The sequence below is a fragment of the Anguilla rostrata genome, chromosome 3 (genome assembly GCF_018555375.3).
Source record: "Anguilla rostrata isolate EN2019 chromosome 3, ASM1855537v3, whole genome shotgun sequence".
Lineage (NCBI taxonomy): Eukaryota > Metazoa > Chordata > Actinopteri > Anguilliformes > Anguillidae > Anguilla > Anguilla rostrata.
The window spans coordinates 6,883,776-6,907,504 of record NC_057935.1 but is presented as its reverse complement, the minus strand read 5'-3'; the positions used below and the strand labels follow the sequence as shown (position 1 = coordinate 6,907,504).

Sequence of the window (23,729 nt, the reverse complement as noted above, 5' to 3'; positions counted from 1 at the left end):
AAGATTAACATGTATATCTCTTCAAGTGGCTTCAGCAGATCCTGTTCACCTGCTTTGTTCAATGTGAAGCACTCTCTCTCTCTCGCTCTCTCTCTCTCTATCCCTCTCTTTCTCTCTTTATTGTGAAATGTATAATGTAATTTGAACTTTCCTAACCCCTGCTTGTCGCTCTGTTTGTTTTTTTGGACACCGTTATTGTTGAACACCTTGGTCAATTGTTATTGCTTTGGCAGCTGAAATTTGCTGTACTATTCTGGCACCTCCTATGCTCCAAATCTAAAAAGGAAAACAACTCTCAATTTTCACTAGTGTATACTATAAAATGTCTTTAAATTGGCATTTTTCCACAATTAAAGAATCGCCTTCCAGTTTCACCCTTCCCCTCAGTCACGCCCACTACCAGGACTATACTCTCAGGACTACTAATACTTGTCTGTTTTTCCTCCACTGCCCGCCCACACCACAACAAGCCCCGCCCCCTAATCGTCCCTAACCCTTCTATGTGATAATTGATTTGCTAACTCTTGTCTTTTTACTAACAAAAAGCTCCAGACTTTTCAACTTTTTCTTTTTCCTTTGTTTTTTTTTTATTTGTTTTGTTTTGTTTTTTGAAACGACTGACATTGTCTCATTCACGGAATGTGAGTCATTTGTTGGCTTTTTCTACTTGTGTAGAAACCAAAAAAACTCAAATAATAAAATCAACCCTATTGATAATTTTACTTTTCAACCTTTTGACAATGATTTGTTTTCAAATTAATTTCTTTATTTGGAATTTTTTATTTTATTTTAATTTTTTTTTGGACCAACAACTGCAAAGAATCTTTTTTTGAGATTGTTTTTTTTTAATTTTTTTTTTTTTACATTTATTTAGGAAATTTTCTGGATGGACTGGTTAGTGTTCTCTTTTTTTTTTTTTTTTTGTTTGTTTGTTCAAATGAGCGTGTTTCGTCAGTAAGCAGAATCTGGTAGTTTTTCCGTTGAAGTGCCCTTTGTTGAGTTCATGGTTTGTCATTCTTTTTTTCCTTTCCCCTTCCCCTGTTTTCTCCTAAAGCACGCAGGCATTGGACACGCTATGGTAAACAAACTGCATTATATGGTAGATATCATTCTAATTGTCTTATACCTTGGTTTGCCCTGGGTTTTGGTTTTTCTTTATCTCTTTCTATTTTCTTTGCGTTTTCTAAAAAAAATACAACTGCCATCGAATTCAAGGTAGCGAGCAAACTCTTCGTTCACTTTTTCTGGATCCCCTTCCCCATTTATTTTATTTATTTATTTATTTATTTTTTTTTTTTGGTTGGTTACTTCATCCCTTAATTTCCAACCAGTAGTCCACAATGTCCTCTTTCAAAAGCAGAACTACCCAGAAAGAGGTATGTGGCCCCTGAACAAACCAAAGGATTCAGTTTTAGAATACAGAAGCATTTTTAGTTTTTTAAAAATATTTCAGTTTTTTCTCCTTTTTTTCACATGTCCCTATGAAGAAATAAAGAATGACATTAGCTTTCCCACTGGCCAATATGAAACGAGATAAAGTCTATGATTCACTTAAATGATTTTCTATGAATGTTATTTTTTAACCACCAAATCTGCATTAACAAAAATACCGTAATCTTGCGAATGCCCAACCAAACATAATAATTATGTTAATGTGATTCCAGTGACAGGCAGCCAGACTGACTGAATCTTTGATTGTCTTTATACCCTTTTTTTTGGTGTACCTGCTTCATAGCTTATAAGATTAAACCGCATATTAAAATAACATTCCATCATGAAACCTGGATCTCTATGCAAAATATTTACTTACTTGCTATGATTTAATCATTTCGCAAATTATGGCTACGTCATGAACCATCTACTGACAAACAAAATTAGGCAAGGTAACTGCTTAAGTAAGGCAACTTTCACCACCAGTCGTCTAAATAGTTTTAAGTTTTTCGTTTTCGGCTGAGAGAAGCCCACAGCGAATGTTTAGTTACCAATGGAACCGTTCTGATATTGTGGCAAGCTTGCACAAAACTGCTTGTTAGCAACCAACGTCCTCTCAACAGTTTATGAAGTTCAGAACCATCGACCTCTTGATTTAGTGTCTAAATACAGAGCAATGAAGCGAATCTCAAGAAAGGTCCCGACCCCATTAGCACCAAGTCTGATTTACGGTATTTTGGTTGCCATGGCAATAGGGAATGTTAGACACAGACTGACATGTAAGCGAATTCCAACATCTACATTTAGGTGCTCAGTAAAATGCAGACTTTCATTTGCACATGTGAAGCAGACAATGTGTTTCTGGGGCACGTGTTTTTTTTTTTTTTTGGTTTTTTTTTTCCCAGCAATAAAAAGTAATAGTGACAGATAGTAAAAGCGTTTACAGGAATCAACTTGGTCAAATTTAACTTCTCTATATGATCAGTCAGCTGCTGCATAACTAATCAGTATGCATGCATGTGCAAATATATTGTGGGCATGTGGGTTGGAAAATGAGTTTAATTAACCTATTTTAGCACACAACTCTTAGTCACAACTCACTGTACAATATTAGCTACATGTATGTCTGTCCAAAGAACTGCATGGAGACTGCCATTTGGCTATTTTCCATTTGCAAAGCCATCCCGGCTCGTATATTTGGTCAAAATCAGCAGTGGGTTGACCACCTTTTTCATCTACACAGTATTAAAATAAACACAGTTAACTGAATCTTTTGCAGTATTTGTTTCATTTATCTGCTATTTTTTGCTCCTAAGGGCGGCTGTATTCAGCTACCCTTACACAAGCAGCCACTGAGGCTCGTAAGGACTCTGTGTTCTGGGTTACTTCTTTCTAAGAATGTGCTGCTGCCTCACTCAGAGTCACTCAGCAGGTACATACAGTCCGCAGAAATACCCCCCCCCCCACCACCACCCCCCGCCCCCGTCAGTGTACGTCAAACTTTCACATGGCGCAGGCTTCCTCCTCGCTGCCTGTCACTGGAACTCACAGAAAACATGGGCGCTCGCTCCCCCTCTCTTCCCACTGCTGCATGGCCTTCTGGGAAATCTCTGGAAAATGTCTGGACTGTGTCCAATCTGCTATCAGTTTTCATCAGCACTAACACTAACTCTGTAACCGGGATCAACTCCTGCATGCAGTAATTAACTCCCCTTCTTCTGACAATAACCCAATTACTTTTTTGTGGGTATATATGTATATTAATATGACATTAACATTTGGAACTATACATATATACATGTATATTTTATTTGATTATTCTCAATATAGATAGATAACTCTCTCCCATTTTTATTATTATTATGATTATTACTATTATTATTATTAGGTTTGTATTTTTTTTTTTATCTTGTTTTGGATTTCAAGAACAATAACCTACTAAAACAAATCACAGCCTCACAACTCACCATACTAAACAACTAGAGAAAGAAAAAAAAAAATCATAAAGAGAAAAATAATTCAGTGAGGGTGAGGGTGGAGGAGTGACTGCTTCATAGGACTCAAATAATTGAACTCTGGGTCCTGAGCCACGTGTAAAAATATGATTTAATTTGGAACGGGTGCGTTTAGGAGCTATCAGCTACAATGAGCGAAAGGCACCAGGTAGATTTGATATAATTCAGCCTGAGCAGAGCGGCAGGGAATAGCAACTTGCAATTTGATGTAAAATTAAGGTTAATCATCCGGCCGTCACAGTTAAGTTGTCGGAGAGAAGCCAGACAGTCCTGTTAGAACAGAACTTTCTGGAATTTTTTTTAGTTCTGAAGTACAGATCTACTAATTTGTGTTTATGGGAACAGTGTGGTCTGCAGGCAATACAAAGTAAATCACAATAGGTATGCTAAAGACCTGAATTTAAATATGAATTTAACATTCATTGTAATAAATGTATATCGCCCCTGTTTCTCTATTCTCTATTCGCTGTTGGAATGAAGGCCTCTCCTCCCTCCTCCCTTCAAAGTTTCCATTTCTTTAAACCTTTGAATTTTGATCATTTTATCTGTGGTGACTCCATCCGTTTGGTCTGTTTTATGTAAATACGTATCTTTATTTTTTGTTTGTTTGTTTGTTTGTTTTTGGTCTTTGCACTCTGTTGCATGGTTTTTTGGCTAGCGTGGCTAACGTCTGCATCGAGTAAGGGTGTCAGCGCTTCTGGGCGTGTGCCGTGTTGTACGTATGCACACGCACACGTGGACGTGATTTTTTACTCTTTTTTTTTGTTTTTTGTCAAGTTTCGTGTTGACCCCATCCGCGCTTAATTCCGTAGCCCTCACTGCAACGTTGTTCAGCTTCCTTTCTGTTTTCTTTTGCTATTGCCTCTTCCTCTTTTTGTCAAAAGTCATATTTAGTTTCTTTGTTTGGTCAGTTTGATTTGTATCATGATACTACTATCATGTCCGATCATTTTCTATGCCATCATTGACGTGCATGGCTTGTGTTCATCTTGTTAGCTTGGATGGATAATTTTCTTTTCTACTATCCAAAACAAAAAACCACTTTTTCAAATTGAATTATTCTGAAAAACCCAATCAGGAAATTTGCAAATGAAATTGCAGAGAAATTTCAAGATTGCTCTATTGTGCTACTCTTGCCTACTAAATTTACTAAAACTGTTACTAATACTACTGTTCGAATCAAACCTTTGTTGTAACTGTACTAACAACCATTTTTGTGTCTGACTCTCCCTTACTTACTAAAGTACTAACCGATTCCGTTCACCCCCCTCCTCCCCCCCCCCAACCCAACTCCTTAACACCGTCAACACAAATATTCCCCCATCTCCCCTCCTCCCAGCCTTTCTGGATCTGGAACAGGTCTCCAAGGATACGGACAGGCCCCCCCCCCCCCCATTTCCCACTCCGCCCCCTCTCTTACTAACGTAGGGACACCAGGAAACCGAAGGGAACGTCAAACTAATCTTTAAAAATTTTTGGGGGGATAAACTTTCACCTGTAGCAAAGCCCTCATATCAGCAAGCTGACCCAACGGGAACCTCCTCCAGTCCTGCAGGCTCAGGGTTTGATAACCCTCCATCTGCCAGTCACCTGACATGGGATTCAGACCGGGCCAGTGTCAAACAGTGGTCTGTACTGGGGTGCTCCTGTGTGTTTGGGGAGGGGAGGGGAGGGGAGGGAGGGGGGCGAGGGTGTCCTCTTATTCGGCCATCCCTGTCCCATGCACATATGCCAAGGAAACAGGAAGCTCACTTTCTCGAAAGGAAGCTGTGCTGTCCCATGATGTGTCAAGCCACAACGCGGTTGAAATGTGCGTGGTGTTTAGTCAGTCTGTTAGTGGACCGTTATCTATTTCAAAAAATCATCTTTGCTATGACTGAGGGATGACTGAGGAATGACAGAACAACAGGACAGGTAAGTGGGGAAAAAAATATTGTATCCAAAAATATCTCTTTTTACCGCGTTTAACTTCGCATTGGCGATCTCACTTGACCTTCGCGGCTGACCACAGCCAAGAGACGGAACTTGTCAGGAGAACAGGTGAGTTACTGACAGAGGTAAGGAAGACACTTCAGTCCAAAAGGTGAATCAGACAGCCCCAACTCCATATGATATGATGGGCTTCCCATATCATTACTGCGAGACAAGTCATCATCAAATAGCAAAGCAGCTAATAGGACTGGTATGGTATGATGTGGTGATGCTTAATTGATTGCATCTCTAGCTCTAGTGGTGATTGCTTTTCATGCTAAATGCATTTGTGTAGCTTGCTGTGCTAAAAAGCCATGTTGTAGTTTGCTAGCCTAAAAGCCAGGTTGAATCCACCTTAATCCAGAGTACGGGCACTGCTATTGTGCATTTACCTTCAGGCGTTTAGGAAGCACTCTTATCCTGAGCAACTTGCGTAAATGCAAACATAAAGCATTAGCCAATCAGCTGGGGTGATGCCAAGTCATGGCCGTCATGACCAATCGGAGTTGTGCTCTCTAATCTGTTCACCTGAAATGTATCAGTGAAGGCCCAGCATCACAGATACATGATAGGCAAATGATATTTATTTCCGTAAAATGTATGATAAATTTGGGTAAATTGGTAATTAATGGTTTTGAGAGATATCCTAAGGTTTAGATGACTTTTTAAGTAGTTTAAAAATTCTCAGCAAGCCTGCTCATTAAAGAAAATGAATGTAGACCCCCCTCCCTGAAAAAAAAATTCTAAAATATTAATTCTTTTATGCTTGAAGTGCTTTATGTTTACATTGACAGACTCCCGTAGAGCTAGACTCTGCCTGACTTGAGATTATTGATGCAAAAATAATGAATAATTGTAACGTTGCAACATTATTGTCACATAATCCTGTAATGTCAGTCAACTGTGAACCGGTTGGTTCGTTGCCAAATTAAACTGAATGATTGTATGAAATATTAACTGTGCTCCTGACAGCCTTATTTATGGGACAGAGGCAGAGGCTGTTTTTCTAAGACAATGACAAAGAATGGGTTGTCAATGCGTTTTTAATATTAACGTATATGGAATATAAGATGGGTCCAATGCATCAACGTAAAGAATGTCTCACATTAGCCAGTAATTAATCTTCCATTTGATTTATTAATGTATTTATTTCAACAGAATCACAGAGAATTTTATTTTGTGCAAGGACCGAAACGTTCTTGCGCAAGGTAATGTTTGTCCTATATTTATCAGGGTTAGTACTGTGAAATTATTTACTTGCAAAGTTGTTGGTTCAATAATTGCATTAACATATCTGCGGGCAAAGGTATTTTTCCGGAATTGTTTCTGTGAATTTCCAGCTTTGCTAACAGATAATGTGTTCAAATTACACGAGGGTGTCTGTTAACCAAGGAGGGGGGTATTCTGGGATTCTGATTTACGCGCATGTCTTTGATTTAAACGTGTTTGAGAGCAAATGCACGGCTTTAGTTCAGGGTTTGCAACACTACCGTTGGTGTTTTTTTTAAATGCTTATATTACAGCGTTTCTCAAATTTATAAATAGTCAACCACGGGCTGCGTGTGAAAGAATAAAGTATACCCCATGCTTCTGTGATACAATACTTACTGTATCTGACATTAGCTCAGTCAAAAATTGTATAGTAGAAAACATGAAATCTTTTTCCACAAAATAATTCAGCAATTCAGCTATGTGTCACTTCTCTGTGTCACATAGTACATAAAGTGGCCCAATAAATAATCCAGCGCTATTCAGTGAATGAACTGTGGTTGAGCTGGAAATGCACTGGTGATGGGGGAGAAGGAGAGAGAGAGGAAAAGAGAGAGAGAAAGAGAAGGAGAGAGAGATAGGGGAGAGAGACAGAGGGACAGAGAGAGGGAGGGAGAGAGTAAAAGCAAGCAAGAGAGAGGGAGAACCTGTCTTTTGTCCTGGCTGTCAAAACCAAAGGCACAGTCAGACTGCTTGTGTTGTCTAAGATCTGTGGTGGTGAATGAAACATCGGCTAAAAATGTCAAACTCTCTCTGGTTTCTGACCTCACGCGTTCAGTCGGTTGCGAATCTGTCTCTCTGGCGGGACAAATTGATTCTGAAGTGTTGAACGGTGTTTTCTGCTGCCGCTCGAGTCACGTTTGAGCGATGTCCCACACCTATTTAAACATTTCAGATTGTGACAGATGGCTTTGGACCCAGACGTAGAGCTCAAACTGTCACTCCAGTATCTACGGTGACTGAAAAGTGCCATATTTTCATATCAATCACTGTGAACTTCACAGTTCAGCATAACAGCTGGAGTTGTATAAATGTAGATAAAATGCAAGTCGCATGGTTCCAACTGGAATACAATAAATCTGGGGTGCTTGAAAGTAGTATTCAACACGTTTGAATGCTGGAGATTTTTATGATGCTATTTCTTGCAAATTGACTCGCCTTTCTTTGACGTTGTTACAGTGGAGCACTGGACTGGCACAGAGGTGTTTGGTGAGACTGAACCTATTCCAGGAGATATTATTTCATTGCTGGGCATGCTGCACAGACTCCCAGAAGTAATTGCATTTAAGCCTAATGTTTCTAACTTGCTTATTTGTCTTACATTAGCTGTGCTCAAGAGCCTCCGTGTCCGATATGTCATATAATACGTTCAGAAACAGATGTGTTTTATTAAGGTGATAAATGCAATACAAAAGCACGTATATTCAATATCATTAACATTAGTCATCAGTACAAAGGCTGTTAACTGTAAGCAAGTAGCCAGACAGATAGCTTCAAGAGGTGGCCTATTGGCACCTTGCATAGCACAACATACTGTCCGCAGAGGGAAGAAAAACACTCAATCAGTGTATGGTACATGTAACATAGTGCATGTTATATTGTTTATGTAAGTACTGCAAGGTACCCTTGTATAAGTTCCGTGTGTTGCATTAAGAATATAAAAGTGTCAAGTTTATATATCATCATGCCTATGTGTAATATATCACTTTATTACACATTGCTATGATAAAACATTTATCATGAGTAAAAAGTTATTTATACTGGTGGACAGAATCACAAAAAGAGCAAAAGTTAAAAATGAAGATTTATTGAGTGGTTTCATGGTGCTCAACAAAGACCTGAAAATCGTTTTGTTCATTTGGCCATCAGTACCTTAAAGAGGAATTCCATTCTAATTTTTGAAGAGTAACTTGATCCATCTATTGATAATATGGTTTTAAATGTGGCAGTTTAAATGTGGCACACAGACACATGAACATGCACGCACACACACACACACACTCTCTCTCTCTCTCTCTCTCTCTCTCTCTGCCTGTGGAGAAATTTTGCATTTATGACACCTACTGTCTATCACATTACCGAGGCATTAGAACGACTATTTAATGAACCTGTCTACCTGCTGCACTTAAGTTGCTTCTTTTATGGATTTTATAATGTCAGTGGAAGATGGTTCCCCCCCATTTTAAGCACTTTAAAAAAAAGACTTTACTAGAGAACTTTTTTTTGTGCTGCTGCAGCACTGTTTCAGAGGAAAGAGCGTGACATTTACGTGGCTTTTAAAGGGCCCACAGCTGTACAAACCCGGTTATTGCTAAACAGTCCGACACAGATATAAAACTTTTATTGACTTGCACTATTCATACTGGTAATTGAACGGCTCGTGTTTATTATTGCAACATAATTTTTACTGGAAAGAACAAGTAGGCTGTTCATGGGAATCAAATAGCGTATCTTCTAAATAATGGCGTCTTTACAACACAATGTGTGTGTTTTTGAGTCACATTCCAAGACTACAGTTTTCTTTACACTGTCAGCAAATGTAGCATGATGATATTTCCGGTAGCACTGCATCTCAACTCTACTTCAGTAATATGTACGCACGTGTACATGTTTGCTCGTAAAATGTACATGTATGCACATACAGCAAAGCCATGATCTTTCAGAAGCAGGTACCAATAACAGTTATTGGTTATATGTATCAATTAATTGCTCTACATTTGAGCACAGTAGAGTACCTCCTGACTGCCTAGAAAAGTACCAGTTTCCTCCAGTGGAGGGCGACGTCTGGTTTACCTCTTAGTCAGAGCTTTTCATGAGAGGCAAAGGAAGAATAAAAGACATCCTGACAAAATGCTTTCCCCTAAACTGCTCTCTGATCAGGAACAAGCTCTGTGAATCCTTGGCAGGCAAGTGCATGGTTTATGCAAGTCATTGTTGTGCACTGTGTAAAAATATCAAGGCTTACTCTCTAAGCTCGCCGTTCTCCATTGAAATTATTTGTGTGTGCCACTCTAGGATTTTATGTGTCAGGCAATTCAGTCGTGTTTCTAAACAACAAGATCATCCTCAGGCACAAACCTGACATCACTGCTACCACAGTATATTGGTAAACATGATTCATACACAAGTCTCTCCATTCTGTAATGGAACAACTGGTAGTAAGTCCTGCTTGCATCAGTGACTGGGGGAGTATTCTGATTCTAGGCTGACAGGAGAGACATGGCTAATCCAAGCTACACTGTGCTGGTTTCCCAGACATGGATTAAGCATAGTTCTAGGCTATAAATTTTTTTCAATGGTGATCTTCATTGATTTTTTTTTTTTTTAACTCTAGGACTACTCTACTCTAGTAGTGTTGTCTAGTACTAGTGTAGTAGTGTTGGGTGTTGGTTTGTTTCTATGCCATGTCATGAGAGTAGATTACATGGAAAAAGAATGTAAAGCACAAAAACCTGGATTAGGCTCTAAACTGAGCAGATGCATCGAAGAGCTGCCGTTTGATTGGTCCTGAGAATTTGCGTGGGGTTTAATTGTCTACCTGAAGGCCTTTTTTCCCCTCAAACCATGCTCCTGGCAGGTCAGAGATTGCATGCATGTACCAGACATTGTGTCTGCTGGGAAACATGTTAGGTCATTGTAATATGACCCTTGAGTGCGATGGGAAATGTGATGTCATGGTTATGTGATTCTCCCATGTGCCCTGAGTGGGTCCTCCTCTGCGTGCTGCAGCTGTGATACCGCAGTGCACAGGGATGTCTTCAGACAGAGGGCCAGTCAATCAATGCACTTTCACTTAAGGAAAGGCATGGTACCGAATGTACTGAAGAGAAGTGTACTTTATATAATAGATACACCACTGGGAAATATGTACATATATCAAGAGACATCCATATTATTAAAAAATATGATACACTACAAGATCTGGATATGATGTAGTGTGTCATTCTGAGGGATTTTGAGAACACGCCAATTTAGTGACTAGTTGCTGAGTTACTTAGCAACTAGAAGGCTCTAAGAAATATGGGGCTGGTGGCCTGGGGTCATTTCAGGTTTCTCTGTGGCAGAGCTGGGGGAAAAAAATAAAAGTACTGTAACCCGTCTCCCTGAAGGACAAATAACTCTGATTTATGTATTCACCCTTCTCATTGGCTCATACTGTGGTGTTGTGCAGGTGACCTGCCTGCTGCCGACGTCCCACGCACACCTGGGCTTACCTGTTGAGGAACCGGGTGTGCTGCACCTGAGCTCGCCCGGTGGTACGGGTGTGTGACGCGTGCGCTCGCTGCTGTCAATCAAGCCGCGGAAACCCGGACGTGCGCTTCTGTTCTCGTTCGCGCGGAAGGGGACGCCTGAGTGCGTTTTTCAATTTTCAACTGAATTACTTTAAGACTCATAAAGGAGCGAATAATCAAGATTTTAGTGCCCGATTTAAGATAGGAAACATAAAGACAGCTTAGCACATTTTCTGTTTAGGGCTGAATTACGGTTCTTCGTGGATTATGAGGGAATTTTGGGTAATCAATATTCTAGTCCTTGATTGGCTGCAAAATCTGAGAAAGTTATACGCAGACAGAGTGTTCGTTTTGATTAAAACACCTGACCAAATATTTATGAACAAGCTGTTAAGAACTAATTTACTTGTGTTTGACATTTCAACCCAGACAAATTCTCTGAGTTCTATGCTACTCATGAAATTAAAATTAATTTATATTTCCAGTTTGATACAGTATGTAAATTTGGCTGAATTTAATTTTAAGCGAATGTTTCAGCTAATGTTTATTTTTTGTGAAAACACAGGGTGCAAGTTGTCTTGGGGGGGGGGGGGGGGGCTCGCCAAAACAGGTGAAAATTGAATTTCACAAGAACCAACTAACAGTCAAAAACACTTAGGCGGTGTCTAGGGGTGTGGCTGCAATTTGGAATGAGGCTCCATTTCTGAACTGTTGTGTAAAGATGTTGCTCGAGCCCCAAAGGCCTAGAGGAACAAAAAAAAAAAACGAGGAAGGAAACGAACTGATGTGGTTGTAAGGTGAAAAGGAAAAATGAATTGCATTAAAGGCAGCCCTGTTGATGTTTGAAATGCAGTTATTCCTATCATCTTATCATTTTGTTATGATTTGATCTCAGTTATTGCTGCCATTTGTCTTTTGTCTGCTTGTACCACAGTTCCATTTGTTTGATTGCTTGGTCTCATCTCATCCAGTCGCATCTTTCAAAATAAGTATTTATTTGAAATGAATTTTTTTTGTTTTGTTTTGTCTCTGTCATTTTTCCTCACATTTCATTCAATTTTTGTGGTTTTTTTGTCCTCCATTTTCTTCCTGTGTTCACTACCCGGTTATTTTAAGCTTACTGCTCATGCCTTCATATATTTACACTGTTGTAATGAGCAATTCTTTGGTTCTCTGTGAAGCAAAGCTAATTCTAAGGTTCCGCTGTATAATAATGATGGTGGAAGTGAATTGGGGAATATTCTCTGGGTGAATGCAATGCATTTTAGAGTGGATCCAATAGCAGAGGAACTCCTCACGACTCTAGATGAGCTTTGCAGCACACACAGTATTATCAGCTACGCAAAGTAAAAACGACAGCAGGAAATGATAGTTTTGAATAATGATATGAATTGCCTGGGCGGGCTACTACCACATGAAATTAATTGTGGGAATCCTTTAGTTAAGGTCAGTGATTCATCAGATTGGAGGGTTTTTTTTTTTGTCGTTGTTTTGTTTTGTTTTTTTCAAAAGTTTTCAACAGTTTGGGGTGTTGTGACAGTGGGTTGAAGTGTTATAATACTATTGGAATACCTTGAAGCGCAGCATTCTTTTCAGACTGAAGGGTCTGTTAGCAGAGCATAATGGTATGGCACTGGATGCTATTGCACTGAACAGTATGATAGCAATTGTGATGGTACTACGATGAACAATATGATAGCAATCGGGCAGGCTTGCAATCCTGATTCAGTCAGTGTAGGTCATACAGTTATTTAAAGAAAACGTTAATGAATTTATTTTTTTTTAACCAGCAATTTTTACATCCACAATAATTTCTGAACATTTTCTATGCATTGATTTTTTTTGACTAATTATAATGATTGACCTTCGGTGCACGTGCCTTTGCTAACACAGTTAGATTGCTCAGACTCATCAGAAGGGGGTTGTGGTTCATCACTGATCAAAGTGACTCAATGTGCTGAATGGCAGCCATTTTCTGGTTAGCCGTACAACAGCCAGGTTGGCGGCATAAAAGACTCACTTAGCCCGTTGAACTGGGGGGGATTATTAGATAAAGGGACTTTGAGAGGATAATTTGTGGAAGTGGTGAGATGTACACAAAGGCGCCAGAGGACATCCTTTCTTCTTAACGATAAGCACCTTGGGAAGTTCGTGAGGTCCATTAAACCGTGGACCTGACCTCACATTAAAGCGCTAACAAAGCCTCTTCGGCTTCGTTCGGTAGCAGGTCACGGCGTGTCACGGCTGCTGGAAAATAAGTTGTCACAGATTTATGTTAAAAGGGGCAAACTCATTTTGTTGATGTCACATTTATATACCGATGTCGTTTCCTAGGCCTCGGCCTGCTTGTGTAATTACTCACATAATTGCAAAAACACAACATTGTAAGGAAAGCCGTATGTTAATCTCCCTGGGTTGCACGTCTTGCTCACTTTGTGCAGATGTTCTCAATGCAGCCGGATATTCACTAAAGTGATTCTGGTCACGGGGCTGGATGAAGGGTGTAGCACAAGTTACAAACAGTCGGACTCGTGAGCTAAAAATGTGATGTCACAATGCGACAGTGTCACATGTCATGTGATGCGATGACAGGCGGGCAGGCCATTTCTTTGTTATGGGTGCCACCCAATGAACTGTGGTGCCACCCCATGTGACACGTATTAGTCCCACTAATTATTTCCCATCTGTACCCTTATCTTCTTGTTATAAATTCAATAATCGCTGTCACGTCAAATCAAGAACTTGAAATCGAGTGTGTTTCGTGACATGGTTTTTGAGTTTATCCGTTGCCCGAGTGCAGATTGTAGCTGCTGTTGTGTCGGGTTTGGCTGAATTGTGCCTCAGTGCCACACACGCAGTCTCATGGCGAGGCGGTGCTGGAGAGGATCCCTTTGCAGGAAGTCAATCAAAAGCAGACGCGCTCGAGAGGCAGAGCTGTCTCCCAGCTTAAGTCGATCTGTTTAAAAGGGCACACATGCCAAGGCAGTGATCCTGAGAAGGTCTGTAGAGGAGTGTGAGTGAGAGACTGATTCTGACAGCATTGCCAGCTCCTTCGAGCAGAAAGCCTCTGAATTGGCCTCACTCTGTGCGGGCAGAACTCCCCAGCATGTGTGTGTGTGTGTGAGTGTGTGTGCATTTGTGTGCTGTTTGTGTGTGCCCGTGTGTGTGCATTTGTGTGCTGTTTGTGTGTGCCCATGCGCGTGTGTGTGTGTGTGTATGTGACTATGGCTGGGGAGTTCATGCAGGTGGGTTTGTCCAGGTTGTGGTGTGGATCTGCAGGTATGCATTCCTCTCTCTCTCTGTAATGTGGTAGGATGTTCGCTCGTGGGTTTTTTACTGAGAGCATGTAGCTGAGCCTGCTGGGAGAAGCCAGAATGCGTGATCACAGCCAGGGAAGACTCTCCATGTAAAAATGCGATTGATTGTAGCCCAAGGGCGCAAGTGTCACAGTTCAAAGCACCGCCGGGATATGTGAGTTACAGGCATCACAGCATGTTCCCGAACCCCGTGCCCTTCTTTGCACATTCATGTTGGGGCTCACAGACACCCCCTGGAAAGCGAAAAAAGGGTGTATTCGGTTTTTTTTTTATCCCTTGTGCTTTGACAAGGATTTTTATATACGGCACTTTGATACGGCATTCACGTGCGCTGGCTTGTTGGTAAGCTTGCGATACCTCACGCAGCGATGGATTGTTCCAGCTCAGAGTCTATGAGTGTTAAAAGGGTGTTTGGTCTTGAAGGCTTGGCGACGTAACAGCAGTGCAATCTGGCTCAACCCTCTGGTTCTGGAGGATGACAACGTCTGCAGGCTTCCCTTCTCAGCAGGTAAATAACTGCATGCTTCTGTAAATCACTGTCTCGGTCGCGCCTGATTGGCTCCCCTCCCTCGTCTGGGGGGCGTGCTCAGCTCAAAGAAGGTCGGGGAAGCTTCGGACCATCTTTGGGGTCTCTTGTGCAAAACACACACGTGGTGTGTGGAGGTACGGTGTCCCGCGGTTGGTATGTGATCGTGCTGTGCAGAACCCATAGAGTTCCTGTATTTGATCCCCCCCCCCCCCCCCCCCGTGTCTTGGTTTTCATCCCATTTGCGGATGGGATCAAAGCTCAAACAAATAAGCCAAACCTACATCCTGTTAAGATCTATTTAAGCAGCAAAAATTATGGCAGTTGCAAAAATCATTGTAAACTCTCAGGAAAAAAGGCTTCTTTGGCTTGTCTCCATAGGGGAACCCTTTAAGTTCTTTATGCTCTCCGATTGAACCGTGTTGCCTGACAGAGAACCCTTGAACTAAATAGGGATCCTCTAGGGAGACACAGGGGAGCCTCTGGGAACCCTTTCTCCTGAGTGTTCACACCAGGGGGTCCCCAGGCCCTGTCTTTGGGAAGCACTCACCTGCAGCAGGTCTGTACAGCGGTCTTACGGGATTTGGGCTAGAGGAGAGTTTGGCTCGAGTGCTCTGAGGTTACCCTTTTATCACATGTGCCAGACGTGAGTCTCTATGGTGTTCCGAAGAGCTTTGATCTTTGACCACATGCACCCCGAACCAACACACGTTGCCAAGGGCCTATGGCCCTGCCCACAATGAGACAGCCAATCACAAACCCGGCTTTCACTGTTTGTCCAATACCCAGAGTCCTCTCAGGTGGCTGGCAGTTGGCTGGAGTTCATCTTTCGAACGAGCATTATTACGCTTAGTAACGATGCCAGATAAGGCCTTCAGTTGCCCAGAGAGCAACAATCCAAATCGACAGGTCTGCCTCTAAATAAGTGCTGCGTCTTATCCGTTATCTTTGTTATGAATTCACTGTCGCCCCCAAATCCACCTTCACCACCAATGTAAAGACCTTGTGACCGGACCGGACGTTGCCAGTCAAGGTGTATCAGCCAATGGGAGGATGCTGTTCTGTAGGGATTCGAAGACTCCGGCGAATCTCTCTGCCTCGTGACCACGCCTGCTCACGCGACCACCATCTTGAATAGTGACGCCACCGCCCACGGCACAAAATGGCCCCTCACCCCCCCCCCCCCCCCCCAAACTGTTCAAAAGCTCAGCCCCCAAGCTGGCCAGTGAAGATTCGCCCCCCTTCTCTCCCACCCTCTCGAGACAAGCCACATCTCCACGACTGGTATTACCCACGCGGTGCCCCGCCCCCTCCCCAAATAGCAACAGCAGACATAAAAATGTGTTGCCCTATACTTAGGGAAGTACGGGAAACGACACAAAAGATGAAAAAAAGAAAGAAAACAAAAACAACAACGCTCAGCCGGTGACAATCCTCCAGAGTGCAGTTGACTGGTTTTTTTTTTTTTTTTTTTAGAACATATTCACTAAAATGGTTTTAATTTCCACAAGTCCCAATCAGAGCATTCAGCCACCAGTTGCATGGGACCACAGTAGGGATATTAAAGTGCTATTGTTAGTCAGTGTTAAAGAACTCCAGCATGAAATATTCCTTTGATTCATTAAGGATGCATTTCTTGAGAGATGATATTATGCCTCTCTTTACTTTATTGATGCTGCTAATCATCTGTGCGGGAATTATTTGACTGATAATAATACGCTGCAATCAACATTAAAGTCTAAACCCTATTTTACAGATAAGTGTTTACTCGAATTTGAGCAAGGACAATAGCGTCTGCACTCCAAACTGTAATGCGATCATAAATAAAAGAATGCGTAATCGAGATTCAGCGAAAGGAATGACATCTGTTAAGACGCACATGAAAGAGAAACAGCATGAAGAGCGCCCTGGCGTAATTTAGCTTTTTTGCCTCTAAATATGCATATTTATACCGCGTGCGCGCATTTCTCTGCCTCGGCAGATGTCATAATAAACGCCGGAGAGCTGTTTTTCATCGCTTCAGCCAAGACTGTTAGTGTAATTTAGTGGAGAACGCTCGGTATGTGAGGAAACTGCAATCCGCGTCCAAAAAACACTCGAGCATACGCGCGCGCACAATGAGACGTCCGCGCAACCGGTGGAAATCTCATCAGCGGTATCGCTTAAGCACTCAGAATAATCAGTTGAACGGAACTGTTAACGTCACCTTCACATTAATTCCATGCAGGTAAGGTTTCCTTCCCCCCCGCCAACACTCATGCCCGCTCCCCCGCCCTGCTGAATATAAAATCACTACCAGAGCTAAACAGACGGTGGAGTCAGTGCAAGGGAGGCTATTTTTCTACCCGGCGATACGCTTGATATTCTCGCCTGTCACACTTTCATACCTGTCACATATACAGCTGGGGAGGCTCCCAGACATTACACAAATAATACGGCCCTTCCCTTTAATCTTTTTTTTTCTTTTATTTTTTTTTCTCCCCCGTTGAGCAGCAACATCAAGAACTCTTCGGTGTCGCTTAGAAATAAAACAATAACTCCAGCTCAGGCAAAGCGTAATGTACTTTGAATTAATGCTTTCCATTACACCTGGCGACTACGCACAACTGACAGTGCGCTTCAGAGTGCATTTAGAAGCTTTTTTAAAAGCACCGGGAGAGATGGATTCCTTCAAAATGATAAAGAAATGAAAAACAGGGTTTTTTTTTTTTTTACATCCCTCTGGTGCTGTCAGCTTAACTCAGTCTCAATCATTTATCAATTCCTGCACAGCTCATGATCAAAGACATTTTGCCAGACAGGAACTTAATGCAGGAGAGAAGGAACTTTGTTCAGTGAAACAAATTATGAGAAACTGTCTCTTTCCATCCCACGCATTTATTCTTTAGATGTGAAGTCGTGCTGCTAGACGGTATTAGCGTTTTTCCAGCAATGAGGATTACAGCATCGGTACATCTTCAGTTTATGATTCTCCGCTCACCTGCCTATTTCAGGGAAAGAACTATTCAGTCTAAGACGTCAGGGGAAATACATTGTCCATATTGCCGAGGAAAAATACAAGCTGCTGAAATAAAGTCTTTTTTTTGGCACCGACAATAAATGAAAAGCAGTGCCACCCTGTGGCTGAGCCCAGCAACTGCACTCGTGAGTGATTTCTCCCGTTCCTGAGTCGTGTTTGGAGGAGGAAACGTTTCGAAGTAGGGAAACGCCAAGCCCGCCTCAATCCTGCAGTTAATCCAGCCTCTTCCTTTTCTTCTTCCGTTCCTCCTCCTCTCTCTCTCTCTCTTTCTCTCTTTCTGTCCCTTTCTCGGGGTTTGGCCCGCACAGGTGACCATCTCAGTGGATGGCATCCTGACCACCACTGGCTACACTCAGGAGGACTACACCATGCTGGGCTCCGACGACTTCTTCTACATCGGGGGGAGCCCCAACACCGCCGACCTCCCCGGCTCCCCCGTCAGCAACAACTTCATGGGCTGTCTGAAGGATGTGAGTCAACCTCTGGACTATTTTTTTCAGTTTTATGTGATTTCCCCCCAGCCCCCTCCCCCATTTTCCCTTCCGATTAGGAATTCCACGCTCGCCACTGCAACCTCTGCTATCAATATAGGAGAGAAGCACAAAGCTTTTGCCTTCTTTCACACTGCAATCCGTAAGCTAGGCCCACACTTGCATGACATGGAGGAAGCACCTCTGTGTGTAGCTTTAATGAGCAGACCGCAGGCCCTAGACTGGCCAGCAGGAGTCGCTGGTGAGCAGTGACACTCGGAAATCCCATCTGACTGAAACCCCTCCCTCCCTGGGCGTGGCTATGGCCAATCGTCCTTCCCTCTGTAGGTCTGCCAGTCACAGGTGGCACTGGCACAGTCCAGGTTCATTCACCGCTCAAGACCGATCCCGCCCTCTTCAGTCTTAGCCTCCGTTAGTGACTCAGCATGCCCCAATTGCACCCCCCCCCCCCCACCCCCCACACCTCAGCTCCCGCTGCCTGCTGAACGCTGAAGCAGTTCCACACACCCTTCTCCGCTGGGGTTCGCAGACACGGGACGGGGCATAGCACCTCAAACAGGCGCACCCAGCCTAACCACCACCCCCCACCCCATGGGTGCCGAGGAGCAACGATCCCTCTCTGCCTTCCCTTCCACGCCTTCGTTCTCGTGGATTAGCCCGCACTGAGGTGTCATGGATGAAAATGAGCATTCTCCTCAGCTTAGCGCACAGGCTGCAGACTCAACACGGTGATGCTAAAAGTGCAGCCCAGCATGGAAGTAGAGTGGAGGTCGCGGAGGGCAGGGAATTGCTAGTTTATTGTGTCAGACATTCAGACTAGAGTCACTGTTGACAATAGCTGAACTATCACTGGAGGGCTGGGCTTGTGTGTCTTCACGGCATCATTGTATTATATTTGGGGTGTTTGCAATACACACCCACACAAACACACACACACATATATATATATATATATATATATATAAGCTCTGTAACACTTTCTGCATGCAGAGAGCATCGTGCATTTTAGCACCTACACACACACATTGTTCAGTTTCCATGGGAACCACTCAGGATACCGGTTAAAGTGCCTCGTAAGTGTGTTAATAAATCCCTTCCTTGACAAAAAGGAGAAATCTATCACAATATATTATTCAGGGATTTGTGTATATGTGTGTGGTCGTGCACGTGCGTGTGTGTGTGTGTGTGTGCCTGCGTGAAACTCTTTTCACTTTATTCCTCTGTTGACAGCGTTGTACCATTTTGAGCGTTTTTTCTTTTGCCTACGTCGCTTGCATATCCAAGCGGAGAGGACGTGAGCTTCGAGGGTCGCGCCAGGGACACTACCCTTGTAAATACGCTGAAAGTCAGACGCAGAAATACCGAATGCAATACGAATTAATTAAAAATTAAATGTTCGTATTTGCCTGGCTCAAAAGTGTTTTTCCCTGCGGCTGAGAGCAACAGCCTAACACGCTGGCGTGAACAATCCAGTTAGAGTATAATATCCTTCCACTGCTGAGGACTTACTGCAGGACTGGGTGGTGTGCTGGGAGGTGGGGGTGGGCTTCCATTTAACGTCTCATACTTAGATGCTCTGATTAAATAAGCAATTACTTTTATCCATCTATTATTCTTTTTTTAAATAAATTCTGTAATTATTGCTCATCTACCGAGATATAATTATGCGCTGATAATTACGTTTTAATTTTTTTTCTTTCCCGGCTTCCATTGAATGTCTCCTAATGGTGCATGATTAATGCAGTTCTTATCATCTTTTGAGCAAAGGCGACATTCGTTTAAACAAAGATCAGGATGTTACGCCAAACTTAAGCTGTAACTCCCCTCGCCCCAGCCCCCCCCCATATGCAGTATATGCACACTTCACATGCCTTGTCTTGTTCCTCCTTCCCTAATTAGTTAGTATATGTGTGACCGCTTCTTGTCTGTCTGGCCTCCTCTCATCAAATGTGCTGTTGCTCTGTTGTGTAAGCACTTTAAAATACACAATAATGAATACACTAATTAATTAATTAATTAATTAATTAACAGAATGACAGGAACAAGGGAGAAGAGGAGAGAGGGGAGGATGAAAAAGAAGAATGAGACAAAAAAACAAAAGAAAGCAGAGGAAAATCCATAAAAGGCTACATTATATATTGTGCAATATATTCTGAATATATTTACTTAAAATAAGAAGCAATATATATTTCACAGCAGTGTAACTGAAATACATTGCAATATCTGTTTGCGTTTAAATTACAGGCGTCTATCTTAAGGCACTTATTGGGGAGCAACTTAAACACAGCTTACATCCTCGTACATGCAGTCCAATTATGCAGCTGGGTATTTTACATGAGCAGCTCAGGCTGAGTAGCAGGCTCCAGGGTATTGACAGCAGCGTCCCTAGTGGGATTCTAGCCTATTAGCTCAGAGCAGCGAGCCCAGGTCCCTAGCCAGCGTGCTACACTGCTGCCCCTAACATACAAACCTCATTTATTTTGAAGCCATTAGCAGTATATCGACAATGTATTTCACGTAGTATATCTAGTATATTAGTATTGTAGTACATTTCTTTGCTATAAAGGGGAAGAAGACCTGTCCAGCTTCAGGAGTTTGTTTTTATTTGTATTATTTCAGTTTTGAGTGTGTATTTTTGATCAGACCAGACAGTTACATGTGTCATGAAGCATATTTCAGATCCAGAAATAGCTAAGGACCTGCTGGCTTTTCAGCAGCTAGTGCAGGACCATCAATGGGTTTATGGTTTGAGCAAGACAATACACTTCAAATAACTCCAAACAGATTATACGGTGACACTGTGTTTTTAGTGGCTATACACATTAGATTTATAGCCTTTATTCACATTTATAAACATTAAAATTGAGGTCAATCAGAAACATGTGCTAAAACTGAAATAATATCAAGCAAAAAAAAAAAAAAAACCCAGGAAGCGACTATCCCTTTAAAACAGCATCTTTTCATTTCCTTTCAGTTTTACTTATTGCCCTTCAACCCCTGCCGACCTGTTCCCCCTCTTTCAGCAGAATCCATCGAACACTTTCCTGTCGCATTCCCAGTGCTCCCCTCTCCCCTCCCACCCCCTCTCTCTCCAGGCATTTGTCTAATTAATTCCATGGCCGGTGTAGTTGGTGCACCAGCTTTACCATCCTGACAGGCAAATTAAAAATTGATTTCTTCGACTCATCTCCCCCTCCTCCCACCCCCCCCATCTCAGCCCCTCACCCCTCCTCCCCCGTCCTCCCCTTCCTGTGCCTCGTCCCGCTGGAGCAGTCTGTGCATCTGCCTCGATCAGGAGATGAAATCCAGCGCCACACCACTGTGCCTGTCTGAACTACCGCATCCCTGCAGAAACAGGACATAGAGACACACGCACATACAGACAGACGCACACACACATACATACACACGCAAACGCACACGCACATACATACACACGCAAACGCACACGCACATACATACACACGCAAACGCACACGCACATACAGACAGACGCACACACATGTATACACATGCAAACGCACACGCACATACAGACACACGCAAACACAAATGCACATACAGACACACGCACACACACGTATACACACGCAAACGCACACGCACATACAGACACACACAAACGCACACACACATACAGACACACGCAAACGCACACGCACATACAGACAGATGCACACACACGTATACACACGCAAACGCACACGCACATACAGACACACGCACATACAGACAGACACACATATGTATACACACACGAATGCACACGCACATACAGACACACGCAAACACGAATGCACATACAGACACACGCACACACACATGCGCTCATGTACACACACACACACACACACGTGCACGACACAAGCATTTTTAGCTTACCATATACACAGTGAGGGCCCCCTCAACTAAATTATTTTTTATAAGGAGTTGTTATACAAAATTATACTATAGAAAACAATTGTGCAAATGAGAAATTACACCATCAAATAAATTATTCATGAGTGTGTCATAGCTATGAAGAGGCAGCAGCTGACGGAATTTTAGGACAAAATCAATGGGAGACACTTCCTTTTCAGTGTCGGTGAACTTCCTGCCCGTGGAGTGTTCGGAACGTTCACCCCCCCTCACGTTCCAAACGGAATGCACACGTGCGGCAGTTAGCGGGCCCTTTGACGGGCGCCTCTGCCATGGCATCTGGCGGGCCCTCTCATCGCTGCGCTGGCGCCAGTGTGCCCACTTCAGCCCGATGCTGTCAATGCGCGGATCTGCAATCGCCCAAAAAGACAGGGCGGGAGGGCCGCCGCTCGCCAAACTCCTTTCCCCGAATTCTGACACCTGGAACAGTGGGCTGAGGGTCGGGCAGGGGGCTGGGGGGCATATGGGGGAATGGGGGGGGGCTACATATAAACTCTTACAAAGTTCTTAGGAGTTCACCTTCTGAGATTTTACACAGTGTTGCTTTAAAACATTATGTCCGTGTAGGTTATTAATTTGTAGTGGAGTTATATTCTCAGTTCTGTTGGAATTCAGTCAAATCAGGCGTCTAACTGAAATTAAATTAATTGACTGAAGGATTTACGAAGAACATTACGGGCTATTTTCAATCCATGAAGTGTTCGATCCATTTAAATTAATTTCCCGATTTGACCAAATTTAAATGGGCTTGTTCCACTGGTGTAGAGCCTTCTGTAACTATTTTCAATGACTATGATGAGGTAATTATTAACAGCCTATTAGCACGTTGCATGCAGTCACCACTAGGGCTAACATAAAGGTGAGATAAGGTGCAGCATTCTGAAATTACTTTCCCCCCCTTCCTCCAGGTGGTGTACAAGAACAACGACTTCAAGCTGGAGCTGTCCCGCCTGGCCATCGACAGGGACCCCAAGATCAGCCTGCACGGGGACCTGGTGTTCCGCTGCGAGGACGTGGCGGCGCTGGACCCCGTCACCTTCGAGACGGCCGCGTCCTTCATCGCCCTGCCCAAGTGGAACACCAAGAAGACGGGCTCCATCTCCTTCGACTTCCGCACCACCGAGCCCAGCGGCCTGCTGCTGTTCAGCCACGGGCGGCCCCAGGGCCCCAAGGACCAGCGGCCAGGCCGCGAGCTCAAGACCGACTACTTCGCCATCGAGCTCCTGGACGGCTACCTCTACCTGCTCATGGACATGGGCTCCGGCAGCATCAAGATCAAGACCAGCAACAAGAAGGTCAACGACGGGGACTGGTGCCACGTGGACTTCCAGAGGGAGGGGCGCAAAGGTGAGGTCATGTGGTGCCGGCGACATCATGCGGTGCCAGTGACATCACGCAGTACCGGTGACATCACATGGTGCCGGTGACATCACGCAGTACCTGTGACATCACATGGTGCCGGTGACATCACGCAATAGCGATGACATCACGTAGTGCCGGCGACATCACGCGGTGCCGGTGACATCACACACAGGGAATA

General features: G+C 43.2%; 1 protein-coding gene across 1 annotated transcript in view; it reads left to right on the top strand.

The window, feature by feature from the left end:
- The window catches only part of nrxn2b (neurexin 2b), a 655,074-nt gene that overhangs the window by 300,043 nt on the left and 331,302 nt on the right, over positions 1–23,729 (top strand). Inside the window, exons 9-11 of the mRNA XM_064325221.1 lie at positions 1,055–1,078; positions 18,089–18,250; positions 23,098–23,536. Coding sequence (XP_064181291.1) covers positions 1,055–1,078; positions 18,089–18,250; positions 23,098–23,536 — 625 coding nt within the window. The remainder of the gene's footprint in view (positions 1–1,054; positions 1,079–18,088; positions 18,251–23,097; positions 23,537–23,729) is intronic.